The following is a 12,905-nucleotide window of genomic DNA, read 5'->3' as shown; positions in this document are numbered from 1 at the left end:
AACAAACCCCATTTATTGCACGTAGCGTGGTGTCGGGGGTCGCACTTACCCTGATCCTGTGTCCCCACGTGCTCCTGCCGCTGCCTCTGTGCTGTGCTCTCCTGCGCTCCCCCTGAGTAGGCCGAGACGTCCTCTCCCGGTCGCGGCCTACCCTGTAATGAGACTGGGGGCTCAATTTGTTCGCATCCGCCCTAGCCACGGGGGGCGGCGCCGGAAATTACATCACACCGGGGGCAGGACTTCCACCCGCGGCCTAGTCACGCTGAAGCCGCGGGCTAAATTTCTACCCCTGCCCGCCTGCGGGCTGGCGGCCCGCAACCATGGCGATCCCGCCGGCCCTTCTCTGAGCCGCTCCATGAACCAACATCCGCGCTGGCGGCCCCCGCCTGGGGGGGTAGGAGGGAAGAAAGGAAATGCTGGACCAGGTGAGCACAATCTTCTGCCTGGAGCCTTTTCAATGGAGCTCCCGGAACGCTGCCGCAGGGCCCTCCCCAGTCCTCCATACCTGCGATAACCTCCGCTACAGATCCAGCGAACCAGGTAGAGGGGATGGGGTAATTTTCTGGACGGTGCAGGCACCCTAGCTCCGTCCCCCCTGCAGGGGCGAGGAGAGGGACCGTCCGCCGCCATGCAGCACCGCCGTCTAGCGTTGATGGAGCATTGGGGGTCGCACAGACTAGTCTTGTGCCTCTGTGCAAGCCCATGGTTTCAATACCTAGAGGTGGACAGGGCTAAGTCCGGCATTATGTCCCACGTCGCGGGAGAGGATACGTGGAGGGACACTCGCACGTTGATGGTTTGGGGAAATCGGATCCTTTCAATAGGATGTGTTGCCCCTGTCTCATCTTCTCAAAAATAAAAATAGATGTCTGGGGAAAAGTCCCAGAGATGTCCCTCGGTGCGGGAAAGGATACGTGGAGACGATACTCAACGCGTGCTCGCCCGTTGATGGTTTGGGGAGATCGGACCCTTTCAATAGGATCCGTCGCCACTGTCTCATCTTCAAAAAAAAAAAAAAAATAGTCTGGAGACATCCAGACATTTGTGCCTCCAAAGGACACTAAGCAAAAAACTGAGTTCCGCCTGCAATAGGGGCGACGGTGTATACGACGGAGTAGGAGCTAACCTCTTTTTTTCACTTAATGTCAGCCTCCTAGCGGCAGAAGCATACACCACAGTATCTGTGTCCCCCAATGAGGCGAAGGAGAAAATATATATATTTGTAATTATAATGAATCCAGGTTTTCTCTGTAATGCTAGAGAAGCAGTTTTTCCTATTCTGTCTTTTATACAGAGTACCATCCCCAAATTCTCACCCAAGTAGGTTAGTACGTGGCAGAATAGTGACGTAAGTTCCTGTGAGTGAAAATTCCATTGCTTACTTCTAAATTGGATTCTTTCTGCAAACCCCATTCAGATAAATTTGACAGTACTAGAAATTTCTGCAACATGTGCTTAAAATAAATGAAGCTGCAAAATGAATTGTCACCATTAAAATTTTCTCCAGGATACTCAGGACTATGACCATCTGTTCAGATCAGCTGCACTGTATGTGCCTATGGCGAGTGCAAATACATCCAACCATAACAAAATTAGTAAAATTGTGATCCTCTCCCACTTGTCTGATTCGGGCATATTGGCACAAGGGATTATTTTTTTCTTCGACAGGAGAACAAAACACTATGGAAACTGGACACTAATGAAGATGGCTCTCCGAGGCTTGAAGGAAAAGTAGAGCATGTCGTCCTCTGCAGCGATCAGTCTTCATTAGGACCTCCCAGTGCACCGATGCTCCAGTGAGCCCTATTTGAGTATCCATTTACGCTGCTTACCGTGGTTTGTAAACTTTTACATGCCACAGCAGGTTACTGTTACAGCTTAAATACAAGGATCATCATTTTTTGCATTTTTTTTTTGGAGACTTCCGAAATCAAAACAACGCTTTATATACACAAGACACTTACTTCATTGTTTTCATCTTTGATTACCAAATATCTTAAAAGGTTCAGTGAAGCCATTATTCTGGGTAGGAAGCAAATGGAAAATTTTTCTTCCATTAATGCAGATTCACATTTAAACAACCTATTTAAAATGTACATTTTCACAAAAAAAAAAAAAATGCAGTCTAAATAGTGTGTACTAAAAATATTGCTGTTGTTAAATCTGTGCAACTCCTTCACAAAGCTGGCTGTCTTGTTGCTTCTGGTGTAGATCTAACAGCACACTGGTCCATCTCCCCCTCCAATTGCTTTTATTTCTAAGGGCTGTACATATGGCTCTTCATAATAAAGCGTCAATAAATAACATTTCCTTATACAATCCTAGCAGTACATGATAATGACATCTAATTTTACCTCCATTATTTATGTACATAATGACATTAGTGACCACAGGAATGGAGACGTTCGTGTCATGCAGCTCTAACATTATAAAGATAGTCTTCCCATTTTTTTGTAACCATGAAGATGTAAAGGAAACTTTTGTGGAGGAAGTAAAGCAGAGTCATTTTGTTATTCACCTACTAATGCATGAAAGAAATTTCACGAAGGCGTCGCTGTCCATCTCTCACCTATCGGATGTCTGAAGAAGATCAGTTTCTGCTCCATCTGGAAGTGAAAGTGCCGAATGAAGAAGTGGAGTCAGTCGAACACCAAGGAAAATTGGTTTCTCCTGGTTCATCTGAAACAATTTCAAACAAAAAAGAAAACAAACAAAACAAACTATTTAATTTCAAGATATTGATCTCCTGATGGGAAAGGGATATTAAGAGTAAACTCATGTAATTAACTATCCAGGCAGATCTGCAAGATAAGGCAGCTCTAAAGACATTCATAAAAAAAGGAAAAAACTCATTAAATTACATTTCACACGTTTAGGTAACCTTAGCGCGGAATGCAGATTATCGGAAGATCCCCAAGAACTCCACTTTAATATTTGCCTATAATGCTCCATGTAGGATTTATTTTGATATTGATATATTTCTGCATGCACGGTAATTATATGCTTACTCTAAGTAGTACAGTCTAATTCATCTCACCTTTAGAGCGAGGTCTATCTGATTCTTAATGTTGTGGATGATGAAGCCCTCCACTCCTGAGTGACCGCTTACCTTCAAGAGACATCTGAACAGAAGGCGTAAACTTATGAGAAGTATCAGTAGTAAACGTTACTACAAGCAGTAGCATCATTAGTGGTTTAATTACATCATGGCTTAGAATATATAAATTTTCTCTTAACCCCCTCCCTACATGCGTTGTATATGTACTGCTCTGCGGGAGCTGTGTACTTTGCAGGAAACTATTTGGCGCAGTCATTTCTGGTCACGAGTTAAGATGGCTGCACGTTGACCTGGGGGTCTGTAATGTGTACCTTCCCCTGTGTCTGTGATCGCTGTGTTTGGCTGGTGAAAATTACAGATTTGGAGGGAGTAAAAAAAAAAAAGTCAACGTGACATGCTTTGATTGCTGTTCAAGATCCCTTTGGTGTGAATTCGCTGAACAATACTTACTGAGCAATGGAAGCAGTGGTGGAGACTCACAAGTTGACCATGAGAAGGTGAACACAGCATTTCGAGAGACTAATTATATATAAAAGTGAACCACCCCTTTAAAATTGGTTAATGCTAGCCATCAGATGAAAAACAAACGTTACAATAGGGACCTGACCGCTGGGATCTGAACCGAACTGCAGAATAGCTTGTTTTTCTTCCTTAGGGTGTGTGCTCTGCGGATCTTTCCGCACGGATTTAGTAAAATCTGCAGGTAAATCCGCAGGTCAGAAACCTGTGGTTTATCATCTCTGTAATGGAGCAGATGGCAAACCGCAGCGGAATCCGCAGAAAGAATTGACATGTCAATTCTTTCTGCGGATTTGAAACCGCAGCATCTGCACTGCGGTTTTCATTTTGCATAAAAAATAGAGGTACTGTACAACGCAGCAGAAACTGCTGCGGATCCGCAGGGCCAAATCCGCTGCGGATCCGCAGCAGAATCTGCAGCGTGTGCACACACCCTTACAGAAATAATGAAGGGAAAAAAAAAAAAAAGTATTGCTGCCAGGACATGCCACATGTAATGATCAGCAGCCCCATAGGGAATGAGAGGAGTAGCGGTTGAACACGTGCACTGCAGCTCCATTCTATAAGGATAAAAGTTTTAGGTTCTGCCGTAAATCCCGGGATGAGAGCTCGTTGCAGAGATTTGAATCTGAGTATGCGCCGCCCCCGGTGGCCATTTTCCCCGGAGGCCACCGCATCGCAGCACTGGACCTGCAGGGGCCTCCAGGCTTTCATGAAGTGCCAGCGGAGCCCCGCCTCCCCACAGAGGAGCACCACCACCGCACCTGTCGCAAAATGCAGGTGAAGCCCCGCCGCACCAGGCTGGGATGGCTTTCCCGGAGGCCACCACACCAGCCTGGACCACCGAACAACCACTGTGACCACTCTCTCGCCTGTGCCGATTCCCCCCGGTAAGCTGAAATTGGACTGTAAGACGGACCCTCATTTGACACATTTTTTCCCCCCCCATTTTCCTTCTGAAAATTTGGAGTGTGTCTTATGCTCCGGTGCGTCTTCTAGTCTGAAAAATGAGCAAATAAAGTCCGTGGAGCCTCATTTAAGAGTCTCAAACACGGGACTAGCCAGACCTTCCTCCAGGGAAGGACCCAGCCAAGGAGTGGCTCCTTTCGGAAACCACCATTACCACCATATTAAGTGGCCCTTTAAGTCAATATCCAGCTCTTTACGAGTTTACAGATATGACAAGGGAAATACCAAGGCCAGGTATCCATCCACAGACAGCTGTTTCGGGGTGTTGTCCCTCATCAGTGTGGAGTAGGATTCTGGCTAGGTGGGAGCAATGCCTAGTAGACCAACATCACGAAACAAACACTGACCTCAGGGAGACCAGTCAAAGAAAACACTGCGGCAACCGGCAAAGGCGCTCAATCACAGAGAAATCCTAGGTGCATTGCTCCCTGGGAAATACGAATATGCAAATAAAGTCCATGGAGCCTCATTTAAGAGTCTCAAACACAGGACTAGCCAGATCTTCCTCCAGGGAAGGACCCAGCCAAGGGGTGGCTCCTTTCGGAGACCACCATTACCACCATATTAAGTGACTGGTCTCCCTGAGGTCAGTGATTGTTTCGTGAAGTCCGAAAAATAAGGTATATAGGGGAAAAAAAAAATATGCTGGTGTTCTTCATCTTCAACTAAAAGTTTGTGCCATCTCACAGAACGTAGAGTGTATATATTTCATGGGAACTTCGGTCTGTGCTCTTACCTGAGCAATTTGTACCTTCCTTCTACACAAAACTTGTCAATCATGGACTGTAACAATACCAGACTCTTCTTTCTCTATATATATTAAAAAAAAAAAAAAAAAAAAAAAAAAAGCCAGAGATTCACCAAAAAGATGGATAATGAGACTAATCTTACAGCAGGGTCATCTCAGTAGTAGCTCTGACTTACCAGAGACTCAATAGGACACAGGGTCAACACCTTCACTAAATCCTGCATAGAGAGGGGGATAAAGAAACGATGAGTAACCTCTATGCACATATGGATGATTAATCCCATACACTGAAATCCCCTACCATGTACACCACTATACGTTATATAATACACGAGACATACAGCAGTGCAGTGGGCGCCTTTCTGATTATATATGATTGTGATAACCATACAATTGTGCATCCATGGAAAACCCATTATACCATACTATAGAAAATGTTTTTTGCATTAAGTTTTCTGTAGACGTCAGTGTAATAGTAGAAGATCCAAGACTTCCTTGTTTCGGGATTTAATAGTTTTTGTTAAGGCTTTGGCCACTTTTAGGCAAGTGAGCACTTATATTTAAAAGTGTTAACGTAGATTTGTTGCTTCTGCTGTAATGTCCATTTTAGTAAATGCTTGTGCATCTGAAGTTTCCTCCAGGAAATAAAATCTGTGTGTAATCACTAATCAGTCATGTTCCCACATATGCTGATACTTTTCAATCTCTGACTAACTACACAGCCTGTAGACAATGGGATTCATTTCCATACATATTCCAGGGGGAGCAACGGAGTGATCACACAATTCTAAGCATTGGCATTTCTTTGGGACAAATAGACTGGTCTTTGCAGAATTTAGGCACGTGTAGAACAAGATTTGAAGTGGTTGAAAGAAAGAATATGTTACAGGTTGCTTCAATGTGTGTATGAGTCCTTATAAAAAGGGGTTGTCCACTACTTGGATATTGAAAACCTTTCCTTAGAATTGGTCATCAATATCAGATCATTAGGTGTCCCCAGAACTTACCCAAGAACAGCCACTATACAGTATATAGAGCTGTGCCGTTCCGCCTCCATACTCTGTTTACATCCTTCCACAATATTTGTGGAGGTGTCGGACCCCCATTAATCTTGAATTAATTACCTATTCTAAAAGGTAGGTTATCAGTATCCAAGTCACGTGCCTCTAGCTTTATATTTTGCTTACATTATTTTAAGAGGCTACCTACTTGTAGCAATTGGTTGGCTGCAATGACATCAAGCACGTCCTCAGGAAGGCTTTCATTGTCCACTCTTAATAAACTATCTTCCAGTAACTCCTAGGAATAATAATAATAATCTTTAGATCATACCAGGTCTGTGGACCAGTCAGATATTCTACAGGATTCTGAATTTACGTACCAGCCCTTTCGATAATATGGATTCTTCAGGTCTGAAATGGAAAGAAATTTTGGTAGAGGTTAAAAACAAGAGTTATATTATGCACAAAATCCTATTTCTTAATAATCGAGGCTGAACGGTACTGCCTCAAAAAACAGCGACAAAAATAAAAATGGTTTCAGTTTACACAAATAGTCTCATACGGATCCACTGATCTCTCACAGTATAGCAACAGAGAACGAATAACATCCACTTAAAGGGGTTGTCCAGTTTAGAAATCCCATGCCTCAATAAGGAATTTTTAGTTAATGGTGTTGTCTGCTACCTGGACATCCTTTTTAAATGACATTCCCCTTGTAAAATAGGGATTTTTGTGTACTCACCGTAAAGTCCTTTTCTCCGAGTGTCAGGAACACCGCACTGCACTTGCTCACTGAACCAGTGCGCGTGTCCTGAGTAAGACAAACTGTGCTCAGCGATACCTGTGGAGCAGGCAGCAGCAGAGGAGGTGTGTGCTTCAGACCAGCAGGACCTATAGCACGTGACTGCTGGGGGCGGGGCGTGGCCTAAACCTCAGAGAGCTAGGAGCTGCAGGAAAACTCCTAGCAGGGTAACTACGGGACAAAGTTACCAAGGGGCATAGACAGGCTGGAGTCAAAGCACAAGATAGCACGACAAAACCAGAGGATAGACAGAACGGGGGAGTCAGGACGTAACCAATGAGTCATACACGGAGATAGCTGCAAAGTACAAGAGAGGCGAGCAAAGAATAGTCAGGTCACAGGCAAGGAGTCATACACAGAGGGTAGCGCAGTACAGAATCAACAGGCAAACTCACAACGGGGGACAGAACCGGATCACAACCATATAACCAAGCTAGAAGACAACGAACAGGCACACAGGGGTCAACACACTCAGCCAAAGGCAAAAGTATAATTGACGGGGATTGGAGTTTCCCAGGGCTATAAGAAGCTCTCCCTTAACCAAAGAGAGGCCACAATAATTAACCCCAGGCGTGAAGGTCAAAGCTTGCACTGGGCTCAAGACATTAACCCCTGACGTGCAGGTCAAAACCTGCACTGGGATCATGACATTGAGCCATTCATTGGGGGGACACAGACAGTGCGTGTTATGCTGCTTGCCACTAGGAGGACTGTCAAGAACTCATTTTCTGATCCACCAGTTGAGTTCCCCTTCCGTTCTCCCTCTGGTGGTGACAGGAGGTTGTGCAGTTGGTTTAAGTGGTAGTGATCTGCCACCTGATGAGGAAGATAACGATTGGATCTCTGGAGTATCAGACTGGATATAAGACAGCCGACGCCCTATCCGGGTGCTGGTGATTCAGTCTGCTTCTCAGGTCCTGGACTTCAGCTCTCTTCCAGTCTTCTCAAGTTTGTTTTTTGCTATTGTTCACACTTGCGCTTGTTGGTCAATTCAGTTTTGTGTGTAATCAGCCTGCCCCTGCTGGGGCTATGTTGAAATTCCACTCCTATTAATCAGTATTTGCCAATCTGCTTTTTGTCCCTTATTAGATTGGCCTCTTTTTTGCTCTGTCTCAGAATATTTCAGAGTGCTGATATAGGTTTAGAAGTCTAGTGACTTCAGGGTTAATTTTGCTATCAGAAGTGTTGGACAATATTTTTGTAGGTTTTTTTTGGCAGATGGCAGACAGTGTCTTTCCTTTTCTGTCCTTTTTAGTTAGCCGGGCCCCATCGTTTGCTCAGCCTATTTTCCTGCCTTTGTTTGTATTTTCATCTTGTTTCACCATCAATACATGTGGGGGGCTGTCTTTCCTTTGGGGTCTGCTCTGGGGCAGTTAGTTTTCCTCTTTTCCTGATTTAGGCTTATGTAGTTCTCCGGTTGTGACGAGGCATCTAGGACCAACGTAGGAACGCTCCACGACTGCTGCTAGTTGTGCAGTTAAGATCAGGGATCTGCAATCTGCATAGTTACCAACTTCTCTGGTTTTCTGAGACTTAGCTTGTTGTCTTTTTCTTCCTCCTCGGGTTCCCATTCATAACAGAGGACACTAAGTAAAACAGAAAAAAAAAAGTTAGCTCCTCCCCTGCAGTATACACTGTTATGAATGAGTCACCGAAGGAGGAAAAAACAAGAATACAAGCTAAGTCCAGAAAACCGGAGAGGTTGGTAGCTATCGGATTGCAGACCCCTGATCCTATTCACACAACTAACAGTAGCCGTGGGGGGTTCCTACGGTGCCCTAGACCCCTCGTTCACAGCCGGAGAACTAAATAAGCCTAAAGAAAGAAAGGGGAAATCTAAACTGCCCCAGAGCAGACCCCAAAGCAATAGACAGCCCCCAACATGTATTGTCGGTGAAAAGCAGATGAAAACACAAACACAGACAGAAAGACAGGTTAAGCAAAAGATGGGGCCCAACTAACTAAATAGGAAAGGACAGAAAAGATGCTGGCTGCAATCCGCAAAAATTCTGCCAAAATAATGTCCAACACGTGTGATAGAAAAAAGGCCCTGAAGTCACTAGACTTCAAAATCACTATATCAGCACTCAGGTATATTCTGAAGACTGAGCAAAAGATCAACTTGACCAGAGACAAAAATGGAGCTCGGCCTGTACCAACAAGGGCAGGCACAACACAAACACTAAGTAAACAGACACAATCTCATGGAAAAATAAGAGAGCAAAAACTTAGCTTTCAGAAGACAGGTACTGAACTGGTTTGCAAGAGCTCAGAGCAGAAAGGATCACCAGCAACCCTGCAGGGCATCAGCTGCCTTATATCCACTCAGTGATTCCGGGTGTCCAATCACGCTCCGCCTGTTCAGATGACAGGTTTTTCCCATCCCAATCAATTTCACTACCTCTCTTCACCAGCAGAGGGAGTTCATCAGACATCAACGGTGAAGGGGAAAATGAACTCACTACAATACACCCTCTCGCTGGCTGGGAATTCCCCAGTTCGGTGAAAAAGCAGTAGGAGCGTTAAACAAATGACAATAACCATAACTCTGTCAAAACCTAAGAATGCTACAGTGAACCAATAGGCCAAACAGGATGGTTGCCGTGTCCCCCAATGATTGGCTCGGAGAAAAGGATTTTACGGTGAGTACACAAAAATCCCTATTTTTCCTACGCTTCATTGGGGGACAGACATTGGGACGTCCTAAAGCAGTCCCTGGGTGGGGAACATACAATTGCTAATACCCCACGTACCACTGAATCAACACTGTGGTACTGTCAATTGCAGGATGCGTCTGCCAAGAGCTGCATCCGCAGAGGCCTGAGAAGGAATTTGGTAATGTTTGTAAAGTTATGCAGGCTGGATTAACTCGCAGCGTTGCAGACCTATTCTGCCGATGCCTGGTGCCAAATGGCCCAAGAGGCCCCCACTGAGCAGATAGAATGCGCCTTAATCCCTGCTTGAACAGGCGTGTCCAGGACACGGTAGGATTCCTGAATAGCCAAGCAAAACCACCTGGCTTGCGTTGTTTTTGAAGCGGCTAGACCCTTCCTATGCCCCTGTGGAAGTACGAACAGGGCTTCTGACTTGTGGAAGGGAGCTGTCCGCGAGATGTACAGTCTCAGAGCCCTGACCACATCCAGGGTGTGGAGGGCCCTCTCAATGCAATGGACTGGAGCCAGACAGAAGGAAGGCCAAACAATTTCTTCATTGAAATAAAGAGAAGACACGACTTTGGGCAGGAAAGACGGGGACGTCCTGAGAGCTGCCTCATCCTGATGAAAATTCAGGAACGGAGGACGGCAGGACAGGGTTGCCAATTCCAAATCTCGTGTAATTGACGTAATTGCCGCTAGAAAGACCACCTTCCAAGAGAGAATAGCTAGTGGTACGTCCTGCAGTGGTCCGAAAGGAGCCTCCTGTAAGGCTCCGAGAACCAAGTTAAAGTCCCATGATTCCAATGGCCCTTAATATATGGAGGCACCACATGGGAGACTCCCTGAATGAATGTCTTCATCTGAAGTTCGGTGGCAATTTTGCGTTGGAATAGCACTGACAAGGCTGAAATCTGGCCCTTGAGCGACCTAAGTGCAAGGCCTGACATTAATCCGGATTTTAAGAATTCCAATATGGAAAGAATAGAAAAACACCAGTGGGGATTGACCATGGTCCTTCCTAACATTAATCATGGTGGCGATCACATCGGGAGAAAAACAGCCTGTGCTAAAATCCAGGATTCAACGGCCACGCCGTCAAAGACAGGGCCCCGGAGTTCTGGTGGTAAATCGGGCCCTGTGAGAGTAGATCCATGCGATCTGGAAGTTGCCAGGGAATGTCGGCGACTAGTTGTACTAGTTCTGCGTACCATGGCCAGCGCAACCAATCTGGCGCGACTAGGATCACTGGTACTCCCTCTGCTCTAATTTTCTTGATGACCCTTGGGAGCAAGGGAAGAGGGGAAGAATGCACGGGAGCCGGAACTGGTGCCATGGCAGAACTAGGGTGTTCGTGCCGATGGCGCATGGATTGCACGGTCGGGTAATGAATTGAGGAACCTTGTTGTTCAGTCTTGAGGCCATAAGACCCACATCCGGAGTTCCCCAACTATAGCAAATCTGCTGAAAAAAAACTTCCAGATGAAGAGACCATTCTCCTGAGGCAAGGCCTTGGCGACTGAGAAAATCCACCGCCCAATTGTCTACACCCGGGGTGTGGATTGTCGAGATGGGCGAATGGTTGGTCTCGGCCCAATGGAGGATGTGACTCACTTCGTGCATGGCCATCCTGCTCAGAGTAACCCCTCTGACAGTTGATACACACCACGCTGTGACGTTGTCGGATTGGATCCTGATGAGGTGACCTGCGAGGAGATGGTGGAAACTCAGGAGGACTAATCTGATCGCGCGAATGTCTAAGATGTTGATGGGGAGATGTGAATCTCGAATTAACCAACGACCCTGTGCCGTGTGGTGATGAAAAAACCTCACACCAGCCCAGAAGACTGGCGTCGATGGTCTCCACCGACCGGCGTACTGGGAGAAAGAACTTCCCTTAACTCAGGGAGAATTTCAGTGTCCCCTGCTTGGGGGCTTGTCTGACTCGCAGGGACAGAAGGAACTGACGGTCCAGAGAGAACGGGTTCGTGTCCCAAGTGAACAGCAACGCATGGTGTAAAGGGCGGAAATGGAACTGTGCGAATGGGACTGCTCCCATCGCTGCCACCATCCTTCCGAGAATCATCATGCTGAACCGTATGGAGAGAGAAAACGGTCGGGAAAGAGTCCGTGCTGCCTGTTGTAAGGCTCGGGCCTTTTATGGAGGGAGAATGACCAACCTGCGGGATGTGTCCAAGATCATTTCCAAAGGTAAACTGCCGGACCGGTGTTGGGGAGGCTTTTCAAAGTTTATCTTCCGATCCAGGGAGAAAGTATTGTCCAGATACGGCAGTACCACCACTCCCCGAACGTGGAGAATGGCCATGACATCCGCCATGACCTTGCTATAGACCCTGGGGGCGGTGGCGAGTCCGAAGGGCAAGGCAACCAACCAGAAGTGTTTCTCTCGAATTGCAAAACGCAAGAACTGCTGGTGAGACGGGCAAATCGGGATGTGACGGTAAGAATCTTTGATAACGATGGACGATAGGAACTCTCCCTTTTACATGGAGGCGACAACCGATTGGAGGAATTCCTTTCGGAATCGCCGTACCTTGACAAATTGATTTAACAGCTTGAAGTCCAGTATGGACCGCATCGTCCCTTACTCCTTTGGAACCACAAGGAAAGGTTTGGAGGGGGGGGGGGGGAAGAAAAAAAAAAAACAAAAAAAAAAAACGCTGAACCATTCGTCTTGAGGGACCGGAAGGATGACTCCATCCCTTTGTGGCGCATGAACGGCCCGAAGTAAGGCTGTGACTGAATGACAGCAGACGGCCACCTACTTTGTCGGTGTCTGCCGGGTACCACAACAAGACATTGAGTAGAAGATCTATGGGATCTGCTCCCCTAGATCCAGATGCTCTTGGCCTGGGTTTCTAAGAGCGGTTAGGTCTGTGAGAAACCTGGGAACCCCTGTCTCCACGAGGGGACCGACCTGATCCGGAAGAGAAGGTTGTGGAGGACCAGCTGGAGCGGTTACGAAAAGGGTCGAAAAACAAGTCGGCTGTTGATTCCTAAAAACGGCCGGACAGCCCCTTGTTGGGGAAGAAACCTACTCTTCCCCCCGGAAGTGTCAGAAAAGAGCTGGTCTAGTTTTTCCTCTAAACAGGCAACCAGTTTGATAGGGCAGAAGTCTTTGATCTCCTGGAGG

The 12,905-nt window shown here is 46.4% G+C and overlaps 1 protein-coding gene across 3 annotated transcripts in view; it reads right to left on the bottom strand.

Moving 5' to 3' along the window:
- The window catches only part of GLMN (glomulin, FKBP associated protein), an 89,301-nt gene that overhangs the window by 30,588 nt on the left and 45,808 nt on the right, over positions 1-12,905 (bottom strand). For all 3 annotated transcript variants that reach the window (XM_073571458.1, XM_073571457.1, XM_073571459.1), the window contains exons 10-16: positions 6,676-6,706; positions 6,504-6,593; positions 5,471-5,512; positions 5,283-5,356; positions 3,038-3,122; positions 2,570-2,679; positions 1,965-2,022 (exon numbers count right to left, since the gene is read on the bottom strand). In XM_073571458.1, coding sequence (XP_073427559.1) covers positions 1,965-2,022; positions 2,570-2,679; positions 3,038-3,122; positions 5,283-5,356; positions 5,471-5,512; positions 6,504-6,593; positions 6,676-6,706 — 490 coding nt within the window. The remainder of the gene's footprint in view (positions 1-1,964; positions 2,023-2,569; positions 2,680-3,037; positions 3,123-5,282; positions 5,357-5,470; positions 5,513-6,503; positions 6,594-6,675; positions 6,707-12,905) is intronic.

Source organism: Dendrobates tinctorius, unplaced genomic scaffold (assembly GCF_039654945.1).
Source record: "Dendrobates tinctorius isolate UK_male_01 unplaced genomic scaffold, ASM3965494v1 ptg000029l, whole genome shotgun sequence".
Lineage (NCBI taxonomy): Eukaryota > Metazoa > Chordata > Amphibia > Anura > Dendrobatidae > Dendrobates > Dendrobates tinctorius.
Note: the sequence above shows the minus strand (reverse complement) of the source record. Positions and strands in the feature narration are given on the sequence as shown.